This window comes from Podarcis melisellensis (genome assembly GCF_964234715.1).
Source record: "Podarcis melisellensis genome assembly, chromosome: W".
NCBI lineage: Eukaryota > Metazoa > Chordata > Lepidosauria > Squamata > Lacertidae > Podarcis > Podarcis melisellensis.
The window spans coordinates 9,720,274-9,742,757 of NC_138535.1; the positions used below are offsets into that span (position 1 = coordinate 9,720,274).

Here is a 22,484-nt window from a genome sequence, read left to right on the forward strand (position 1 = left end):
AAGTTGTTAAATGTTACAAATATTATGCCTGAATGTATCCCTTCGACTTGACAGCTCAGGGAAGATACCTAGCTTTAAAAAATCATATAAAATCAACCCCTTTGCCAGTTTCCTCCATTCCAAAGCTATTTTGCCCTTGGAAAAAGGACTCTTTCCCCTGCCACCTCTCCAAGTGTGAAGAGGTGACAATTGCAGGGCTCATTGTTTGCCAAGGGAAGCGAAATCTCATCACCAGACTCACCTCAGGCTCCAGACATGCAAAGGAAGTTCTATTGTACTTTTGGGTGGTGGTTACGTAAGACCTATTTGTCTGTGCTAATCTTGTGTAACCCTCCCCTTTCTGACGGTTTTAGTGGTGTAGCACTGATGTATAGATGATGTTGTGCAAACTGTATTCTGGGATACTGTGGGAAAGTTTTAAAAGTCAATGTCGCCCCAATGCTCGGGGTTCTTACTGCCGTTTGAACCTGTTGCACAACAATAAAGGATCAAAGTCTAACGACCGCTGTTTTGCTCCAAATTACTTGGCTGGAATTTCCTTCTTTTACTGACCGCATGGACCCAAGGGGGACTCACACCCCAACGAGCTGGGCTGCTGAGTAGTCTCTCAACCCAGAATTTTCTTTAACACGTGCTTGGATGGGCTCACAGCTTGGCCCCTTGTCTCTGTCTTCCATAATCACTTTGGTGCTCATTCACCCTAGCTGTGCTCCTGTGCTGTAGGACTGGCGTTTGCAGTTCATGCTTCAATCCCACTTTGCCTGCTGATGGACGGATGGAGGCTGCAGAAATTGTTTCGCGTCCTTCCAGAGACATTTGACCCCCCCCCCCCGCAAGCTATTTGCTTACCAGTTGCCCGCCCTCCCATTTGTTGAATGTGTTCTGCAAACCGTTGCCACAATGCAAAATACTTGGTATATAGCCAGACCAAATTCCGGGTAATCGAGTGAAAGGGCAAGCAACTCAGGAAACAATGGGGTCATGGGCCTATATTTAGACTGGAGGGAGGGTGGGTGGGAGAGAACATTGCAGAAACAAGTTAGCCATGAACACATTGGTTTTACTTGGCTGTCCCGGACCTTAGAAAGGGGTGCTCTGCGTAGCCCCCCGCTTGCTTACTTCTCTTGTTCTGAGCTTGCAGGCCTGGCCCTGTAGCTGTGAGAGCTTCAGACAGGAGTGGCAGTCTGGCAGCCCCTGCTCCAGATCTGTTCTCTGTCTGGATCTAACACTGTTTGAAATAAATTAAAAATTTTAAAAATTGTCCAGCAGCGCCTTAGAGACCAACTCAGTTTGTTCTGGGTCTAAGCTTTCGTGTGCAGGTGCCCTTCTTCAGATACATGGAAACCAAAGTCTGTATAAGAACTAGTATGAAAAAGGAGGCCTCCCAGCATTCTCCCAGGCCCATATAAGAACAGCGTAAACAGTTGCGCCTGATGAGCATTTACTGTTCCCAACCCTAATCCTGCGGTAAGCCATCTAACTAGGTTTTAATTTGATCCTGACTTGTTTTCAGGAGGTAATTTCATTATTGTTTGATTTTATACCAATGTTACATATTTGATGTTAGCTGCCCTGAGCCCGGTTTTGGCAGGGGAGGGCGGGATACAAATCAAAGTTTATTATTTGTTATTATTATTACCAGCCCATGATATATAGTGGGAGGGTGGGGCGGGGCTTTTCTACGCAGGGTAGTAGAACTCAATGGGTATGATGCAGATGACCAAAATTAGCTGAAATAAAAAAAAAATTGTCCAGTAGCACCTTAGAGAACAACTCAGTTTGTTCTGAGTCTAAGCTTCGTGTGCAGGTGCCCTTCTTCAGATACATGGAAGCAGAAGTCACTAGACCCTTACATATACTAGGAGGGTGGAGTTGGGTATTTCTCAGAAGGGTAGTAGGAGACGGGTGATTTTATGGTTCCAGAACTGAAACCTTACTCTGCTTGTCCAGGATTACAGACCTGTGCCTCCATGATTGACACCTTCTTAATCTTTGTATTTAATGATAATAACACTTGGCTGTCGTGTGCAGGCAGACTTCTTCAGATACACTGAACCAGAAGTCCCCAGACCCTGATATATAGTGGAAGGAAAAGTCACCAGACCCTGATATATAGAGGGAGGGTAGGGTTTTTCTCCGAAGGGTAGTAGGACTCAATGGGTTTGGTCAACCTGTGGGCGACTGTGAATGACTGCAATTAGTCCTACAGGAAAAAGCAAGGGATAGTATGCAGATGGTTAGCACATGTAATGAGACAGGAATCCAGTATCTCTATTCAGACCAGGTCTCTCCAGCGTTTTTAGTTGAGTAATAAGTTGCAATTCAGCCACTTCTCCTTCAAGTCTATTTCTGAAATTCTTTTGTCATAAGATAGCTGCTTGGAGATCCTGTATTGAATGTCCTGGGAGACGGAAGCTTTCTCCTCCTGGCTTCTCTGTCTTGTGATTCCCAATGTCGGATTGATGCCCATTTATCCTCTGGTGCTGGGTTTGGCCTGTTGGTCCAATAGACAGAGCCAAAGGGCACTGCTGGCATTTGATGGCATACACCAGGCATGGCCCAAGTCCGTCTCAGGGGCCTAATCTGGCCCACAAGTCAGTTTAATTTGGCTCCTGTGGAAGTTTATTTCCTAAAAATCCTTAAAAAAACTCAACAACTTTGGTCGGCCCTTTGATCACAGCCCTTCACTTCATCAAATCTGGCTCTCTTTAAAAAAAGTTTGGACACCACTGGCTACACCATGGGTAGGCAAACAAAGGCCCAGGGGCCAGATCCAGTCCAGTCGCCTTCTCAGGCTGGCCTGCAAATGGTCCAGGAATCAGCGTGCTTTGACATGAGTAGAATGTGTCCTTTTATTTAAAATGCATCTCTGGGTTATTTGTGGGGCATAGGAATTCGTTCATTCCCCCCCCCCCAAAAAAAAAACCACTAGTCCGGCCCCCCACAAGGTCTGAGGGACAGTGGACCGGCCCCCTGCAGAAAAAAATTGCTGACCCCTGGCCATATACAGTGTTTGAAGATAAGCCATGAAATAGGCCTGAGATGATGATGATGATGATGATGATGATGATGATGATGATGATGATTTATTTATACTCTGCCCATCTGGCTGGGTTTCCCCAGCCACTCTGGGCGGCTTCCAACAAAAGATTAAAATACAATAGTCCATCAAACATTAAAAGCTTCCCTAAACATTAAAAGCCTTCAGATGTCTTCTAAAAGTCTGGTAGCTGTTTTTCTCTTTGACATCTGGTGGGAGGGCGTTCCACAGGGTGGGCGCCACTACCGAGAAAGCCCTCTGCCTGGTTCCCTGTAACTTGGCTTCTTGCAGTGAGGGAACCACCAGAAGGCCCTTGGCGCTGGACCTCAGTGTCCAGGTAGAACAATGGATGGAGATGCTCCATCAGGTATGGGATGTTTGGTGTTGTTGGGTCCAGCAATGGTGCAATCCAGGCGTGTGTGGGCAGCAAAGTTGGCACCTGGGTTTATTGTAGGCTCTGGTACCCGTGTCCATGTTAAGTCTGTATGATTGTGGGTGAGGAGTTGTTTAAGATTGGGCGGCTGACAGTAGGCAAGGAAAGGTCTTCCTCCCAGAGCTTGGGAAAGGGAACTGTTGCCGTCTAGGAGAGGTTGCAAATCTCTGATGAGGCATTGAACTATTTTAACTTGGGAGCTGGATGTGATCGCTAGTAGTGTTCTGTTGTTTTCTCTTTGGGGTGTTTTCTCGCAGCATGCTCTCTCTGGGGATCAGTTTGGCCTTGTAGATCTGTCATTCAACTTTGAATTCCAAAACCCCTGAATCTAGGATCTGATGTTGCTTGAAAGAAGATCAACGTTCTTTTTAGAACCCAAAACTCCATGGTGGCTCTCGCTGGTGGAAGCATTAGCATTAAAACCTCTTAACAAGAGAGGAAATTGGCCGACATACAGAGAATTATTAATAGAGGTGGAGAAAGGGTTGAAGCTGAAAGAATATGAGGAACTAAAGACTACATTGCAAAGTTGGTTACATCATAGACAATTAAACCAACAGTTTAAGGAAGACAATAAGAAAGGTCTCAGCTACACAGTGTCAAACTTACCAAAAGAGATAATTGAGAGTGATACGAAATTACTTTTTAAAAATGTATCATCTCCTGTTATATGGGGAAATGCTGGATGAAATGGTAAAATCAGCACAAATAAAGTGGGCTCAGGATTTAGGTCACAATATACAACTTGAAGACTGAGAAAAGATGTGGAAGGTGAATTTAAAATTTACAGACTGTATTTTATTGAAAGAGAATTATATTAAAATGATGTATAGATGGTATATTACGCCAGAGAAAGTGGCAAAAAAGTATAAAAAGGGATCTAAAACCTGTTGGAAATGTAAAGAAAAATATGGTACATTTTATCATATGTGGTGGGAATGCAAAAGGGTTAGAAATTATTGGGAAATGATATATAATGAATTGAAAAAAATGTTTAAAAAGACTTTTGTTAAGAAACCAGAAGCATTCCTCCTAGGAATTTTAGATCAAGATTTAGAAAAAAAAAGGAAATTGGAAATGATTTATGTCTGCAACAACAGCGGCAAGAATTATATTAGCACAAGCTTGGAAGACAGAAGAAATACCAATGAAAGAACAATGGCAAGGGAAACTTCTGGAATATGCAGAACTGGCAAAATTAACAGATAAATTACATGAAAAGGATAGCAACGACTTTAAAAGAGAATGGGAACCATTTACAACATATATGAAGAGACAACATAAAGAATTGGACTCATTGGCAGGGTTTGAATAAACCAACACAATTGTGTATAACCAAAAGCAAGACTATATGCAATGGGGAAATTTTGGGAAACAACACGCAGGGTGGGTAATATGGAAATAAAACAAAATGGGAGTATGAGGGATGTCCAGGTGAGGAGGGGGGGATATGGAAAATTGTTAGAGAAATATTGTTAGAGGATGTATACATGAAAACTCCAATAAAAAATATTTTAAGAAAGAAAGAAAGACGATCAATGTCCAGAGCAATTTTAGCCAAGAATGTGAACTGTTGGGAAAACCCTGGGAGTTTGTCTGTCTCCTGTGTCCTGTCTCTTGATGGATGAGGTGGTGGCTGGCCTGATGAATGGGAGACAGGTCAAGGTTAACATAGCTGGAATGGAAGCAATGTGTTCCTTAGTGGACTAGGAAGCAAAACGGGCTGTCCCGCTCTGCAAAGAGCTGCTGGGACTCACATCATGTTATAAAAAAACCCACACCGCTCCTTTTTCCTGTATGGGGTACCCAAGAGCACAGCATCTAGAGACCTTAAGTGGGTTCCCTATCGCAGGGGTGGCCAACTCCCAAGAGACTGTGATCTACTCACAGAGTTAAAAACTGGCAGTGATCTACCCCCTTTTTGGGAGGAGGAAAGCCTGTTTGGGGAGGGGGGGTTCAGGTCTAAGTGGGAGACCTTTTTTTTAGGGAGGAAAGTTGTTGAGTTTTTTTTTGAAGATGGAGAAAATAATAGAGGCCGACCAGAGAATATTGAGAAGCACAGCAGCTAGGCTATTGGCTATTATGTGTGACCTCCCATTCTAAAAAGACCATAAAATCAAAGAACATCCAATTGCCGTATTTTTCCGTGTATAACACGCTCCCGTGTATAAGATGCCCCCTATTTTGAGGGACTCAAATTTAAGAAAACAGGGTCCCTTTTTAAACATTTTTTTAAAGTAAAAAAAAAACAACCCTAGTCTTATACATGGAAAAGCACAGCACCTAGGCAATGGATTCTTTGGATCCTGAACAACCAGGACTTCTTAGAAAGAGACGGAAAAGTCAACAGACAAACAAAACTGTTTGGTTTACAAGGCCGCACAGAGCTGGCCCTGGAACAGCATAGTTTGGCTATTTCAAGCCCTTGTTTGGGAGAAGAGAAGGCTTGACTTGATTCCGACAACCTCCCAGGCCCCATGCTAGATCTCAAACACCGTCTTTCAGAACGTGGGGTTTCAAAGATATTTTTTCCGTGTCCAAGAGGTTCTCCTGGCTGTTTTTTTTAAAAAACATTGTTTTCCTGTTCTCTGCTGTGATGGTCTCCTTGTCGAGAATCACCCAGTTAGGTGTTTATTGATCCATGTAATGTTGGGAAATGTCAATCACTTCTCCTACCTGGGCAGTTCTCTTTCCAAAAGGGCCGATGTTGATGCCGATGCCGAAATCCAGCACTGCCTGAACTCTGCGAGTGCAGCTTTCTCCCGATTGAAGGGCAGGGTGTTTGAGGACTGGGACATTTGCAGAAAACCCAAATTTGCTATGGTACTACCAACCTGACTGTCTGCTTGTGAAACACAGACCACTTATCAACGCTGTCTCCAACTCCTTGAAAGATTCCATCAACGGGATCTCCGAAAAATTTGGGAAGACACAGGCAAACTGTACTGGAAGAAGCAAAAATTGCCAGTGTCGAAGTGACGATTCTTCAACATCAACTTCTTGAATTCTGACAAGACAAAAGTATTCTGTTGGGGGGACAGGGTGTGTGTGTGTGCGTGAGGGACTCCCTGGTCCTGAATGGGGCAACTGTGCCCCTGAAGGACCAGCTGCACAGCCTGGGGGTCATTTTGGACCCATGGGGGCACAGGTCCATTCTGTGTCCAGGGCAGCTCCATCTGGGACACAGGCTGAGACCCCACCTGCCCAGAGCAGTGCATGCTCTGGTTATCTCCAGCTTGGACTACTGCAATGCGCTCTACGTGGGGCTACCTTGGAAGGTGACCTGGAAACTTAAACTAATCCAAAATGTGTTGGAAAAATGCTCTGGGGGAAATGGCACCCCCCCCCGACCTCTGAGTGTCTCCCAGTAGGCACGTCTCTGGAATGGCATGTCCCTTCATCTCCATAGTGCCTCTCTGCGACACTTTTCATCTGAAAAGTGCACACAAGTCTTCTAGCATCACACAGCAAGAAGAAAGAAACATCCGTAGATCTAAACTACATTTTATTTAGATTCTATACAGACAATCCATAATCACGTCTGTGTTCTCCAAGCTCTGGCAGAACAACAACTGTTGCATACTGCAAAAGTGAAAGTACAGTTACAATAACATGCTCAGACGGAAGAGATAAGACAGTCTTCCGTTATCACACTCTTCTCAGACATCTCATGTGATTTATATTAATCACACCAGCAGCATCGGCTGCATAAAAATTCTAACATAATGCAGCAGCCAGGCTGGTAACTGGGACCCCCGAGATGACATCCACTGGGCCCAATTCATAGCATATTAATTTTTTTTTACCTTCCTGTTATAAAAAAAAGGGGGGGAGGATTTTAGTCTTCCCAAAAGGAAACCTTCCTCCGCGGGTCAACGTGAAGAGGATGTCAGCAAGGTTGAAAATTTTTCTGTAAAATAAAGGATTTGACCGGGACCACATAACACCGGTCCTGAAAGACCTACATTGGCTCCCTCCCAGGACGTTTCCAAGCACAATTCAAAGTGTTGCTGCTGACCTTGAAAGCCCTAAACAGCCCAGTAGACCTGAAGGAGCATCTCCACCAGGAGCATCTCCACCCGAAGGACTTCTGGTGGTTCCCTCCCTGTGAGAAGCAAGGTTACAGGGAACCAGGCAGAAGGCCTTCTCGGTAGTGGCGCCCGCCCTGTGGAACGCCCTCCTGTCAGATGTCAAAGAGATAAACAACTATCTGATGTTTAGAAGACATCTGAAGGCAGCCCTCTTTAGGAAAGTTTTGAATGACTGATTGACTGATGTTTTAATGTATTTTTAACCTTCTGTTGGAAGCTGCCCAGAGTGGTTGGGGAAACCCCGCCAGATGGGTGGGGTATAAGTAATTTATTATTATTATTATTATTATTATTATTATTATTATTATTATTGGCTGACCTTTGCTTCCTGTTACACATTATGATAAGATCTGGACAACTAAAGGTGGACCCATGTGTGGGAATGAGTTTTATTCTTAGGCAGGCATAGGCAACCTTTGGCCCTCCAGATGTTTTGGCCTACAACTCCCATGATCCCTAGCTAACAGGACCAGTGGTCAGGGATGATGGGAATTGTAGTCCAAAACATCTGGAGAGCCAAAGGTTGCTTATGCTTGTCCCACACCATGTTCCGAGCTGCAGGTGCTTTTCCCATTTGCCGTGCACCGACCATGTGCTTCGCTGTCTCCCTCCCTGCCTCCTTTGCCCTAAATAATAACTTATTATTCCAAGGTCGATTCCAAGGTGGTTATTTTAATAGTTTGCTTGTTTGCTTAATGCAAGCATAGGCAAACTTGGCCTTCCAGAAGTTTTGGGACTACAATTCCCATCATCCCACCACTGGTCCTGTTATCTAGGGATCATGGGAGTTGTAGTCCCAAAGCATCTGGAGGGCCAAGGTTGCCTATGCCTGGCTTAATGGATATTTCTATCCCACACTCCCCCCCCTAAAGAAGTGTGGGGCTGTTTAGGGAGGTGGGAGAGGACCCGCTGTTTAATACAGGCATAGGCAAACTCGGCCCTCCAGATGTTTTGGGAGTACAACGCCTATCATCCCAGGCTAACAGGACCAGCAGTCAGAGATGATGGGCATTCTAGTCCCCAAGCAGCACACATGAAAAACTGTAAACAAATCCTTATTTCCTGATGAATAGCCTTTGGATTCTGGACACATGGTCAGCAGACCCTGTGCACCTTCCACCGGACATTCAATGGAATGACTTTCACCCCACCATCAACCTAACAAAGAACCAATCTATGCAATAAATACATTTTCTGGACGCTACTATAAAAAGACAGGATGGACACATAGACACATTTTTTATATATATTTCTCCCTAACTTGCTCTAGCAAATCCCTTTGCTGAGCAAAGTGCATTCCCCTTTTGAATGCACAGCGGCTGGCTTGAGGCAAGCTTCTCACACAGGCAGGGATGATCTACCGGTAGATCTGTGGCCGATCCTGGTAGATCGCCAAATCCTTATTGTGTACAAAAAGTTACTGGGGTAGGGGAGAGCTACAAAAAACTCTATGCAATCCTCCCCCCAACACACTCTTGCCTTTAAATGGGAAACAGTGAAAATCATCGGGTGGAGGGGAAATGTGTAGAGAAATTGGAACGGAAGCTCAATAAGCTAAGGCTGTCAGATAGAGAGAGAGAGAGAGAGAGAGAGAGAGAGAGAGAGAGAGAGAGAGAGAGAGAGAGAGAGAGAGAGAGAGAGAGAGAGAGAGAGAGAGATGATGATGATGATGATTGATTAGATAGATAGATAGATAGATAGATAGATAGATAGATAGATAGATAGATAGATAGATAGATCGATCAGGACCAGGGAGTCCCCCCCACCTGCCCCCCCCAACCGGACTTCTGTCTTGTCAGGATTCAACCTCAGTTCTCCTGCCTTCTCCTCCTCCCTCCCTCCAGGAACTGCATTTCAAGAACCGCTACTGGCACGAGAACTGCTTCCACTGCTTTAAGTGCTCTGTGTCTCTGGTCAATGAGCCCTTCATGCTGAAGGAGCACAACAAAGTGTGGTGCAACAAGTGCACTATGGATCAGGCCCCCCACTGCAAGGGCTGCCAGAAGCCCATCGTGGCAGGTAGGACTCCTCTCGGCTGCCTTGCGCCCCTTTGCTTCTTGCCCCCCTCGATCATGGAGCATTGCCCTGGGACGGCCAGCAGGCTTACGGAACATTTCTCTTACCAAGATACTTACATAACATGAATTCATTTTTAACTTTGCACACAAAACCAGGGCTGTCTTGAGTATGATGATGATAATAATAATAATAATAATAATAATAATAATAATAATAATAATAATAATTTATTTCTACCCCGCCCATCTGGCTGATTTCCCCCAGCCTCCCTGGGTGGTTCCCAATCAAGTGTAAAAAAACAACACAGCATTAAATATTAAAAACTTCCCTAAACAGGGCTGCCTTCAGATTTCTTTTAAAAATAGGATAGCTGCTACTTTCCTTGACATCTGATGGGAGGGTGTTCCACAGGGTGGGCGCCAATACCGAGAAGCCCTCTGCCTGGTTCCCTGTAACCTCACTTCTCGCAATGAGGGAACCACCAGAAGTCCTTCATGGTGGAGACACTCCTTCAGGTATACAGGACTGAGGCCGTTTAGGGCTTTAAAAGTCAGCTCCAACACTTTGATTTGTGCTCAGAAACGTCCTGGGAGCCAATGCAGATCTCTCAGGACCGGTGTTATGTGGTCCTGCCAGCCGCTCCCAGTCCCCAGTGTAGATGCCGCATTATGGATTAGTTGTAGTTTCCGGGTCACCTTCAAAGGTAGCCCCACGTAGAGTGCATTGCAGTAGTCCAAGCGGGAGATAACCAGAGCATGCACCACTCTGGCGAGACAGTCTGTGGGCAGGTAGGGTCTCAGCCTGCGTACCAGATGGAGCTGGTAGACAGCTGCCCCGGACACAGAATTGACCTGCGCCTCCATGAACAGCTGAGAGTCCAAAATGACTCCCAGGCTGCGCACCTGGTCCTTCAGGGGCACAGTTACCCCATTCAGGACCAGGGAGTCCTCCACACCAGCCCACCCCCTGTCCCCCAACAACAGTACTCCTGTCTTGTCAGGATTCAACCTCAATCCATTAGCCGCCTTCCATCCTCCAACTGCCTCCAGGCACTCACACAGGACCTTCACCGCCTTCACTGGTTCTGATTTGAAAGAGAGGTAGAGCTGGGTATCATCCGCATATTGATGGACACCCAGCCCCAGCCCCCTGATGATCTCTCCCAGCGGCTGCATGTAGATGTTAGAAAGCAGAGGACGGAACCCTGAGGCACCCCACAAGTGAGAGCCCTGGGGTCTGAACACTCATCCCCCATCACAACTTTCTGAACAAAAGTTAGTTTAGCCCTTCACACATGCGCCGCTGGGGTGCAAAAACCTGCCCAGCGCCCCCAAAATTTAGTTAATTTTGCACGCACGGCACCACGGAGAATGACAAGTGCCACCATAGAGTCGGACAAGCGCCACCATTGTGAATGACAAGCACCACAGCTTTGGTAAATGAGCACACAAAATCGAAAGTCCTCGAGTGAAACAGTAGATCTACATTTTGGGAATACCTAGGTATAGATGTCTTTTGTTTTTCTAGCTCTGGCATAGGCAAACTCGGCTCTCCAGATGTTTGGGGACTACAACTCCCATCATCCCTGTCCACTGGTCCTGTTAGCTAGGGATGATGGGAGTTGTAGTCCCCAAACAGCTGGAGGACCGAGTTTGCCGACACCTGTTCTAGCTTTATTAAAAATTATCGTATTTCCCCGTTTATAGGACTAGGTTCCCCCCTAAAAAATAATGTCAAAAATGAGACGGTGTCTTATACACGGATCCATCTCACCCCCCTTGTTTTCTTCAATCTGAGTCCCCCCCCAAATAGAGGGCATCTTATGCATGGGGCCGTCTTATAGACGGGGAAATACAGTATTTATTATTTCATAACACGTAGATAGTTAAGAGCTGAGGCAGCTCTTAACAAAGCCAGATGGCAAGAACCATATAATCAAAACCAGAAATCAGGTAGCTATTGTGGAAATAGGTATTCTTCATTGTCTGTTGGAATAGAGTTTTTGGCGGGTATTTAAAAGTGGAAACAGAGGGTTCCCACTGAATCTCTGGTAGCAGAATATTCTGCAATAATGGTTTGTTTCCTTTTCATTGTCAAATGAACATTCAGGCATCATTGCTTGCAGGACCTGGAGGAGCACACAAGCATTTTTCCAACCCCACCCCACTATATTCAGTGTAATATAGTCCAAGAGATTTATTACTATTATTATTATTATTATTATTAATTTTCATCATTATTTCATTTCATTCTTATGCAGAATATGCAGTGTCAGTTATGACATTGATAAAATCCCCATTTCCTCTTTCATTCTGTTTCTGTGACTTTCCTCCGCCACAACACGAGAGTCTTTCATATATTTTGAACTTGTCATTGTATGTGTGTGTGTCAAGCTTTTATGAGGGAGGAGGAAAGCCCAGTTGAAAGGGGGGGGGGTTAAAGTCACTCAAAAAAAGATCGCTATGGATCAAAACAGTAGCACAGAGAAAACTCCGTCTTCCCTTCCAGAGATTATACAACAACAGAGGGCGGGGTGAGGGGGCATGGCAGGAGTCAGTTTCAGCAATGAGCCAGACATCAACTGCTATCTACCAAAACCTCACGGGGATCTACCAGTAGATCACAATCGACCTGTTGGACATCCCTGCCCTATCCTGTCAGGGAACTGCCATCAGAGCGAGAAACGGGGGCAGGGCTACCCAGCGATGCCGGAGAGGGGACGAGCAGGGGGGAAGGATTTCAGCGTAACACCCATAGAGAAGAGAGGGAGATGGAGGAATTGGTGACAGGGCTCCAAGACCCTTCCCCCGACACTAGTGGAGAGAGCGCTGGGACGCCCCTGCCTTCCCCTTACTTGCGCAGACGCATTCCGCGCAGAGAACATAGGAGGAGACTCGGGGTCAAACAGCTTTTATGCTGGAAGAGGTTCAAGAGACGCCCACTCTTGGATTCTGCAAGTGACTAACAGGTCACGGAGGGCGAGCTCCGACCCTAAGCATGGTTGGGGCAAGCAAACTAACTGTACTGAAGTAAGGTTACGCACAAGTAACCCCTCACAACCATTACAGCAATCCGAGAGAGTCCCTGCTGTTACTTGTGCGCAAGCAGTGGAAACATGAGCCAGACTGGAGGCGCCGGGGCAGCAGAGCCAGCTGCGGGGGCGCAGGACCTACTAAAGAGGAACCAGGAGCTGGAACGGCATGTAGCACTACTGATGGCGCGGCTGGACGAGAGGCGCACCCAGGACTCGCAGGTTAGACCCACCCCAGTGGCAAAGAAGGTGCCAGGACTAGTACACAAATTTGGGGGGGGGGAGCCCCAGAAATATAATGGATTCCGAACAGAAATAGAATCCGCCTTGCAGCTGCAGCATGATGACTTTGCTGACGAGGCAGCGCAGGTGGCGTATATCGTGGGGCACCTTGAGGGCAGCGCGAGGGAATGGGTTAGACCCCTAATGGCCTCGCAGAACCCCGCCATGAAGGACGTTCGGAAGTTTCTTCAGGCAATGGACGCAATGTATTCTAGCCAATTGGGGGAGAGCGTGAACCAAAGGGAGCTGCTGAGATGCAAGCAGGGGGAACTTTCCGTGAGAGACTACTGGTCCCGCTTTGCGATGCTAATACACCGGCTCGGATGGGATCTAGATAGCCCTCCCATACGGATGCTGTTTGAGGAGGGGTTGTCCCCAGCCGTTAAAGATGAGCTCTCCCGCGCGCCCCGGCCGGAGACTATGAATCAGCTGACAAAAGCAGCGCTGGCGATAGGCGCTCGTCAAGAAGCGCGCGCTTTGGAAAGGCGGGAAGGGAGGGGAGAGCGCCACTCTGACTACCGCATTCCAGAGATGCCTAAGCTGCCTGACGATGATGTAGTGCCAATGGAAATTGATGGAGCGCGGGCGCGCGAGGTTTCTGGCGCCAACCAAGGAGGCAAAAGGGAGGGAAAGGCTGGGAAAAGCACCAAGAAGTGTTTCCTCTGCCAACAGCCAGGACACTTTGCCAGGGTCTGTCCTCAAAGAAAGGCTTGGCAAGGGATGGTGGGAGCCGCTGGAAGCGAGGAGGAGGGGGCAGAGGAAAAGGTGCAGGGAAATGCCAGCGCTTGACTGCCCACAGGGGGGCGCAGCAGCCAAGTGAACAGATAACAGAAGTGCCCCAACCGGACCCACCCAAGGTTTCTATAGCGATAGAGGTGGTGCTAGAACTCCCAAATGGACACCCAGTCAAGGTGAAAGCAATGCTGGACTCAGGCAGCTCCTGTAATTTTTTTAGTAAGGAGTTTGCATTGGAGCACCAGATCCACCTGCTGCCACTTGATTTCCTGCTCCAAGTGACCACGATAGATGGCAGGGAGCTGCTGGGAGGGGAAGTGACACATCAAACCCCACCTATGAGAATGAGTGCACCCAGGCACACAGAGACCATTGCCTTTCACGTGGCCACACTGGCGGGACCCCCGATAATACTGGGCATGAGCTGGCTAGTGCTACATGATCCAGTGGTGGCCTGGCACCAACGGACAGTCACCTTCGGGTCAGCACACTGTTTGGAACACTGTCTAGGGGGGGGGGTGAAACCCAGGGTGAGGTTGGCCAGAGTGGCAGCAACTACACTGAAGCAGAGAGCGGACGTGCCGCCACAGTACGCGGATTTACAGGAAGTCTTCAGCGAGAGGGAAGCGGACAAGCTGCCGCCACATAGGCCCTTCGACTGCCAGATCAACCTGCTCCCTGGGGCGCAGCTACCGGTGGGTAAGCTGTATGCCATGTCGGACAGAGAGATGCAGGAGTTGCGAGACTTTATTGACAAGAACCTTAAGAGGGGGTTCATAAGGGAATCTAAGGCCGTGGGGGGCAGCCCTGTGTTTTTTGTGGACAAGAAAAACACGGATCAGCCGAGGCTGGTAGTGGACTTTCGAAAATTAAACCTTGTATCGGAACCCGTGACCTTCCCAATGCCCAGAATTGATGATATTCTGACTAGGGTGAGGAAGGGCAAGATCTTCACCAAGCTGGACCTCCGGGGAGCATACAATCTGATTAGAATAAGGAAGGGGGACGAATGGAAAATCACCATGTTCACCCCCCTAGGGGCCTTTGAGTACCTAGTCATGCCATTTGGATTACAATCGGGCTCAGCCTGTTTTCAAAGCTTCATGCACCATGTGCTGGGACCCCTGCTGTACAAAAACTGTGTAGCATTTCTGGACGACGTACTGATCTATTCGGACAATGAAAAGCAGCATGTCCAGGACGTCAGGGAAGTGCTGAAGAGGCTACTAGAGCACCAATTGTGGGTCAAGCTGGAAAAGTGCCAATTTCACGCCAGTGAGGTGGAATTCCTGGGATACAAGTTGTCGGACAAGGACTTGCCATGGACCCTGGCAAGGTGCAGGCAGTGCTGGAATGGAAGGCCCCTAAGACCCGGAAGGATGTGCAGAGGTTCCTCGGGTTCAGCAACTTCTACCGGAAGTTCATCAAGAACTTCGCCCACTTGACCGCACCCATCACGGATTGTCTCAGTAGCAAGAAGAAGTTCGTCTGGACGGAAAGTGCCCAAAGGTCCTTCGAAAAACTAAAGAAGGCGTTCGCCTCGGAGGAACAGCTCCTGCACGTGGAACTGCAGAAGCCGATGAGGCTGGAGACCGACGCATCAGACAGAGCTATTGGAGCAGTGTTGCTACAGCCGGGACGGAGCCAACACACCTGGAGGCCGTGCGCCTTCTTCTCACGGAAACTGAACAAATCGGAGCATAACTACACGGTGTATGATCGCGAACTGTTAGCTATTTATGCAGCGTTTCGACAGTGGAGACATCTCCTAATAGGGGCACAGCACAAGATTCAGGTTTGCACGGATCATAAGAACCTGGAATATTGGAGAACAGCTCGAGTGCTCAACCAGAGACAGATTCGATGGGCACAGGAGTTCTCCAAGTTCAACTTTGAGATCAAGTACGTGCCGGGGGAAGAGAACGTGAGGGCAGACGCGCTTTCACGGAAGCCCGAGTATACGGAAGGAGAAGGACCGCCGGAAGCTCGACACGTGTTCCCTGAGGAACGATGGGTTTGCGGGGGAGCGTTGGTTGGGAAACGAGAGCTAACCGAGCTGATTCGCCAGGACGAATTCACCCAAACCAGAATCAGGGAACTCAGGGGAACAGGGGGAGATCAGGGAGGCTTTGAGGAGAGGGAAGGACTGCTGTATTACAGGGGAGCAATGTATGTGCCCGGGGAAGCCCTGCGAGAAAGGGTTCTCAGACAGCTTCATGACAACCCAACAGCGGGGCACTTTGGGCAACACAAAACCATGTTACTGGTTACGAGGCAATTCTGGTGGTCAAGGGTGAGGGAAGATGTACAAGAGTATGTACGGGGGTGTGACCGCTGCCAACGGGCCAAGGGAGAGAGGGCGGCCCCGGCGGGGTTACTGGAGCCCTTACCCACACCGGGAAGACCATGGGGGGAGGTGTCCATCGATTTCATGACTGATTTACCCAAATCTAGAGGGAAGACAGCAGTCATGGTAGTAGTAGATCTGCTAACCAAAATGTGCCATTTTATAGCGTGCTCACATGCAGTAACGGCCGAGGAATCTCCGACCGGGGAAAACAATTTACCTCGAGGTTCTGGAGGAAACTCATGAGCTTATTGCAGGTGGAAGTGGGATTCTCGACGGCGAGACACCCGGAGACCAACGGGCAAGCAGAGAGGTCGAACAGCATTTTACAGCAATATCTACGCTGCTACGTCAACGAGAGACAGAACGATTGGGTAGAGAAGCTAGCACTAGCGGAGTTTGCATATAACAACGCTGAGCATGTGTCCACGGGGATGAGCCCGTTCATGGCTAATTATGGGTTGCACCACAGGGCTTTTCCTGGGAGAGGGGAGGAAGGGTGGAGCGTGCCCGCCGCAGAGCAGTTTGTGGAAGAAATGGAAGCTCTGCACCAGCAGCTTAAGATGAACCTGGATAGGGCCAAGGAAGTGTACAAGAGACAAGCAGACAAACGTCACCGGGAAGGGGAGACCATTAGGGTGGGGGACCGGGTGTGGTTATCCACACAAGGCTTACCCTTCAAGGGCGGGTGTAAGAAACTGAGGCCAAAACGGCTGGGACCATTTGAGGTGACCCACCAAGTGAACCCGGTGGCGTTCCAGCTCAAGTTGCCAGACAGCATGAAGATCCACCCGGTATTTCATAGGTCGCTGCTCTCACCGTACAGAGGGGAGTGGAGGGTCCGGGAGGCAGGAGGGGAAGGGCTCACCCACACACTAATGGAAGAGAGGGAACGCCACCACGAGGTAATGGAGATCCTGGATTCGCGCTGGCGAGGGCGGCAGGTGGAGTACCTAGTGGCTTGGGAGGGGGAACCCGAGTCAGAAAACACGTGGGTGCCTGCAGGGGAAATAGATGGTGGATATCTGGTGGAAGAGTTCCACACCAGGTATCCGAGGAAGCCCAAACCCCTTGAGAGATTCTGGGAGGAGCAATTTGCCACCACCGATGAGGAGGAGGAGGATTTCGTGGGTTTTCCGGCTAACCAGGAGGAAGGAGGAGAATCATCAGGAGAGGAGGAGTCAGATTGGGAAGTCCCGCCCGTGAGAAATTGGAGCAGGTGGGAAGCGGGGTTTGAGTCCACGGACGACGACAGCAGCTCCTTTCGGGGGTTCCCGGCATCGTCGGCTGAAGAAGGGGACAAGGTCCCGTCACAGGGTCAGGCTGGGGGTGAAGGGGGTCCTGGGGAGGAGGTGGATGTCAGGGAACTGCCATCAGAGCGAGAAACGGGGGCAGGGCTACCCAGCGATGCCGGAGAGGGGACGAGCAGGGGGGAAGGATTTCAGCGTAACACCCATAGAGAAGAGAGGGAGATGGAGGAATTGGTGACAGGGCTCCAAGACCCTTCCCCCGACACTAGTGGAGAGAGCGCTGGGACGCCCCTGCCTTCCCCTTACTTGCGCAGACGCATTCCGCGCAGAGAACATAGGAGGAGACTCGGGGTCAAACAGCTTTTATGCTGGAAGAGGTTCAAGAGACGCCCACTCTTGGATTCTGCAAGTGACTAACAGGTCACGGAGGGCGAGCTCCGACCCTAAGCATGGTTGGGGCAAGCAAACTAACTGTACTGAAGTAAGGTTACGCACAAGTAACCCCTCACAACCATTACATATCCCTATCTCCTATCCCTAACCCCTATTCCTATCTGTAACTCCTATCTATAACCCCTATCCCTATCCCCTAGTGTCTTGTATTTTTAATATTCAATTGGGAGCTGCCCAGAGTGACTGGGGAAACCCAGCCAGATGGGCGGGGTATAAGTAATAAATTGTTATTGTTATTGTTATTGTTATTGTTATTGTTATTGTTATTGTTATTGTTATTGTTATTGTTATTGTTATTATAGCTGTCAGCCTGCCTTTCTTGAATCACAATTTTCTCAGTGCTATGAATTGCATCATTCTGGCAGTGAGCACCACCTCCTTCCCTCCCTCTCTTTGCAGGCGACCAGAATGTGGAATACAAGAAGACTGCCTGGCACAAGGAGTGCTTCACCTGCAGCCAGTGCAGGCAGGTGATTGGCACCGCCAGCTTCTTCCCCGAGGATGATGAGATTTATTGCACCTCCTGCCATGAGCAGAAATTCACCAAGACCTGCATAAAGTGTAAGCAGGTAAGTCAGGCCGACCCCCCCCCCCCCCCCCGCTTACCTGGATCCTGTTTGGATCCTGGCTTTCCTCCAAAGGGCTTGGAGCTGTGTTCATTATCAGAGTTTCCTCCGCTGGTTCAGAAGGAGGAAGATGTGCCCACTCTCCTTTCGGCGTGGCCTATCTTGGTGCAGTTCTTGAACGGAGGACATATGGCGGAGATAAGGTCAGGGTCAAGGGACCCCTGGATGGTTCAGTCCAGTCCAAGGCGGTGATGGGGTTGCGGCGCTCATGGGGTTAGGGATGTTTGGATACTGCCGGGGAGACAAAGGCCATCATGCCTCCACGTCATCTCAGGACGATCCATCAATCTCCCGTAGATACAGTATCAGTCAATTAGCGACACGAGCCTTGGAAATAGCTGTCCACATCTCAGGACTCATGCACACCCTTTTTGCAGACTTCGCACAATGAAAGATGCACTCAGGAGAGCAGCATATTTACAGCTTTATTCATCGGTGGTCAGAACAAAGGAAAAAACATGACTGCCGGCCTGCTTGTCGAGGCACAGAGAGAGAACAAAAGCTAAATACAAAACAAAGACTTCCTGTGAGTAGGAAATATGCAGGCTGTGACTCACAACAGCCTGTCCCTTTTTTAAGGTGGAACGGAAATATCCTAACAAGGGATATGGCAGGCATGTCCAACAGGTAGATCGTGATCACTGCCAGTTTTTAACTCTGTGAGTAGATCGCAGTCTCTTGGGAGCTGGCCACCCCTGGGATAGGGGATGGGGATAGGGGTTATAGATAGGGATAGGGATAGGAATGAATAGGGGATAGGGATAGGGTTAGGGGTTAGGGGTTAGTGGTTAGGGGTTAGGGGTTAGGAATAGGAATAATGGGCTAGAGATAGGAGTTAGGGATAGGGATAGGGGATAGGGATACGGCAGGGGTCAGCAAACATTTTCAGCAGGGGACTGGTCCACTGTCCCTCAGACCTTGTGGGGGGTCGGAGTAGATTTTGAGAGGGGGGAAATCAATGAATTCCTATGCCCCACAAATAACCCAGAGATGCGTTTTAAATAAAACCACACATTCTACTCATGTCAAAACACGCTGATTCCTGGACCGTCCGCCAGCCGGATTTAGAAGGCAATGGGCCCTTAGTTTGCCTACCCATGGGATAGGGGAAAGGGATAGGGCAGGCATGTCCAAAATCCGTTTTGGGGGCCTAATCTGACCAGCCGGTCAATTTAATCTGGCCCGCATGGCAGTATATCTCCTGGGGTAAAATCCTAAAAAAAGCTCAGCAACTTCAATCCTAAAAAAAAATCGTGATTTAAATCATGACTGACTAGTGATTTAAATCACTAGTCAGTCAGACTTTATTTAAATCCTTTTTTTACATAAAGGTTTGACCTTGCTGGCATCCTCTTAATATTTACAAGCGAAGGAAGGTTTCCTTTTTGGAATAATAATTTTTCAGAGTAGTTTTTACAGTTAAATAAAAAATGACTGATTTGGGGGGGCGCTGCTTGGGGGGCCTTGGAAGATGGCCAACAATACCATCTCTCCGGCTCACATGGGGTAATTTAGGGGCTGATTATGGGAGTACATCAGCCTCCCGATTTCTTCCCAGGGGATGGGAAGATGCAGCCTCGTCCGCGGCTGCCCATAAATCACCCCCAAGTTCGAAAGAAGGAGGGGGTGGGGGCACTGGACAGAAAGCCCTCGAGTGAGCTCCAGATCTCCCTAACGCTACTTCTGAGAGCGACGCTAGTTGCATTACTTAAGATTAACGATTGGATATAAAAAGTAAATGCACATGTTTCAAGCGAAGGAAAGGATATTTTAATTGCTAATTAAGCTAGCCACTGAGAAGTTAAAAGCGACGGGAATGAACTGAACAGAAGATTACCTCTAAGAATTACAGCTATGTCGGTATGTGGAAACGGAACGGAAAGGGGGGGGAGCTTCTTCTTTTATTTACGATACTGCCTAACAACCCCTCCCCTAGAAGAACTGTCACACGACTGATAGCAAGTGAGATTGGAAAACAACTGTGTGGAACAGACTGTGTGGAAACAAAAATATTAACTAAAGGCTTTGCTTTTTAGAAGATATGGAAAGAAAATGAAAGGCTCTCTGATGACACACTTAATCGGGATCCGCCATTATGAGACAGACTAAGTTGCGAGATTGATAGTCAGAGGGGGAGGTGAGCCATTGCTTTGTTATCATGTTTGGATTGTGTCTTTGAGTCGACAAACCCTCCCCTGGAAAGACTGATTTATGGTGCAACTGGTCTGGGAAAATTAATGAGCAGATGCTTAAGACTTTATTACATCGGAACAGACTAAAATGGCGCCTGCCACTCGAACAGGACTGTTGGATCAGCGTGTGGTGATTTAAGGAGAGCCTTACAAAGTTCACACAGAAATATAACAATGTTTGGTTTAACAACTCAGAGGCTATTAAGAAGAAAAATGATAACAACAAGAAGACTGGACTTCCGGAGGCGGCGCGAACGGCAATGGCGGTCCTCTTCCACTAGTGAGGGGGAAGCTCCGCGGAAAAGGGTCGTCCGCTATGGCGAAGCGGAGACCCACTTTGGAAACCCGCAGGCAGCAAGAGCCTGCGGTCTTGAGGCTCGGTGGGCGCCAGAAGCGACCCCCAAATCGTTGAAGGAACCCCGTAAGGGGCTCCGGAGCGTGGAGGGGGCAGCGGCGCTGTGAGCCGTTTCACGATCTGCGGAGTGAAGCCGCGCTGCTGCTGCCGGTGAACGCTGACCTTTTTTCCTGTAAACTACTGATTCGGATGAAAGTTACAACCCGTGAGTAAAGACTGACTGTTAAAAATTTGGGACTAAAATAACGAATTTGGCTGAAAGCGGAGAGACGTGGAAACAGGAAGTCCGTCTTCCGCTGCTATTGAACTTGAAAGCAAAGAGCTGGAGGAGTGGAGGCGTAGAACAGATCTCTTTTACATGACAGATTTGAGCACCCATTGAACTCTAAACAAAGTAAGGACTTTAAGTTTATGACTTTGCCTTTCATCTGAGCTGTGGTACCATTCTTCTATTGGAATTACAACTTGAATGAGAAACCCAGGTACTGGAGCTGCCTGAGAGACTGAGAGACTGTCAGTTTTGCAGACTTGGCTATTGTGTATCAGAGCTTGCATTTATCTGAGGGTGTTTGACTTGATACTTTAAAACATCATTTGCAACACCAGTGTGCACTGGTAGAAACAATGTGGCTGCCAACATTGACTCTGCTTAATACCTGCTATTGAAGGTTCCTGGATATAAAATTTGATTTTAATTTTAATAGAATTGGATTCTTCCCTAAAGACATCTTTGCTCCCTCTAGAGGATTTGGGATTTATAACAGCGACATTACTTTACTTTCTCTTTCCCTTCCTCCGGCTTTGGATTTTTCTCTGGCTTCTGTTTTCCCATGGGAACAACTCAGCTTGACCTTGATTCATAGATAACACTGGAATGAGTGGCACAAGAAGAAGAGGAAGAGCTAGACAAACAACTATAACAACTTTAACCTCAGCCTTGCAGACACGTAGATCATCTGTACCGACCTTGCCTTCAGAGGAAGAAGCAGCCTCACTGCCACAGGCAAGGGAGGGAGAAACTGAGCAACTACAACTACAGGATATGGCCTCAGGAACATCTACTTCTATTTTAGAGAAGATTTTTGAAAAATTGGAGTCTTTGGAAAAGAAGGTTGATGAGCAAACAGCTAAAATTGATCAAAACACAGAAAGTTTAAATAGATTAACTGGACAAGTAGCACAGAACGTACAAGCAATTGGAGAGTTGAAGGAGGCCACAGTAGAGAATCGGAAATTGGCTGAGGACACTAGTCAAAAGCTTGAACATTTAGAACAAGAGGTAAGACCACTCGGCAAACAAGTAAGTGAACACCAGATCTATCTTTCTATGATAGAACTGCGGAATCGGGAGAGTAACCTTAGGATCAGGTCGATACCAGAGGCAGAAGAAAGTAACTTAGCTGAGTTCCTGACTAAAGAATTCTCCAAATTTTGGAATTTAGAGGAAAAGGATTTTAAAATTGTGTCAGCTTTTAGGCTTGGAAGATTTGCAAGGAAGGAGAAGCCCAGAGATTGTTTGATAACATTGAGATCAAAGGAGGAAAGGGACAAGATTTTGGGCCTACACTACGAGAAGTCATTGGACATTCTGGGCAGAAGAATTGAAATTTACAAAGATATTCCTAAACAG

General features: G+C 47.8%; 1 protein-coding gene across 1 annotated transcript in view; it reads left to right on the forward strand.

Moving 5' to 3' along the window:
* Window positions 1-4,899: 4,899 nt before the first annotated feature.
* The window catches only part of LOC309361213 (four and a half LIM domains protein 1-like), a gene marked incomplete at its 5' end in the record, with an annotated part of 39,006 nt that continues 21,421 nt past the window's right edge, over window positions 4,900-22,484 (forward strand). The window contains 4 exons of the mRNA XM_081896145.1: window positions 4,900-4,907; window positions 6,333-6,408; window positions 9,364-9,583; window positions 18,081-18,250. Coding sequence (XP_081752271.1) covers window positions 4,900-4,907; window positions 6,333-6,408; window positions 9,364-9,583; window positions 18,081-18,250 — 474 coding nt within the window. The remainder of the gene's footprint in view (window positions 4,908-6,332; window positions 6,409-9,363; window positions 9,584-18,080; window positions 18,251-22,484) is intronic.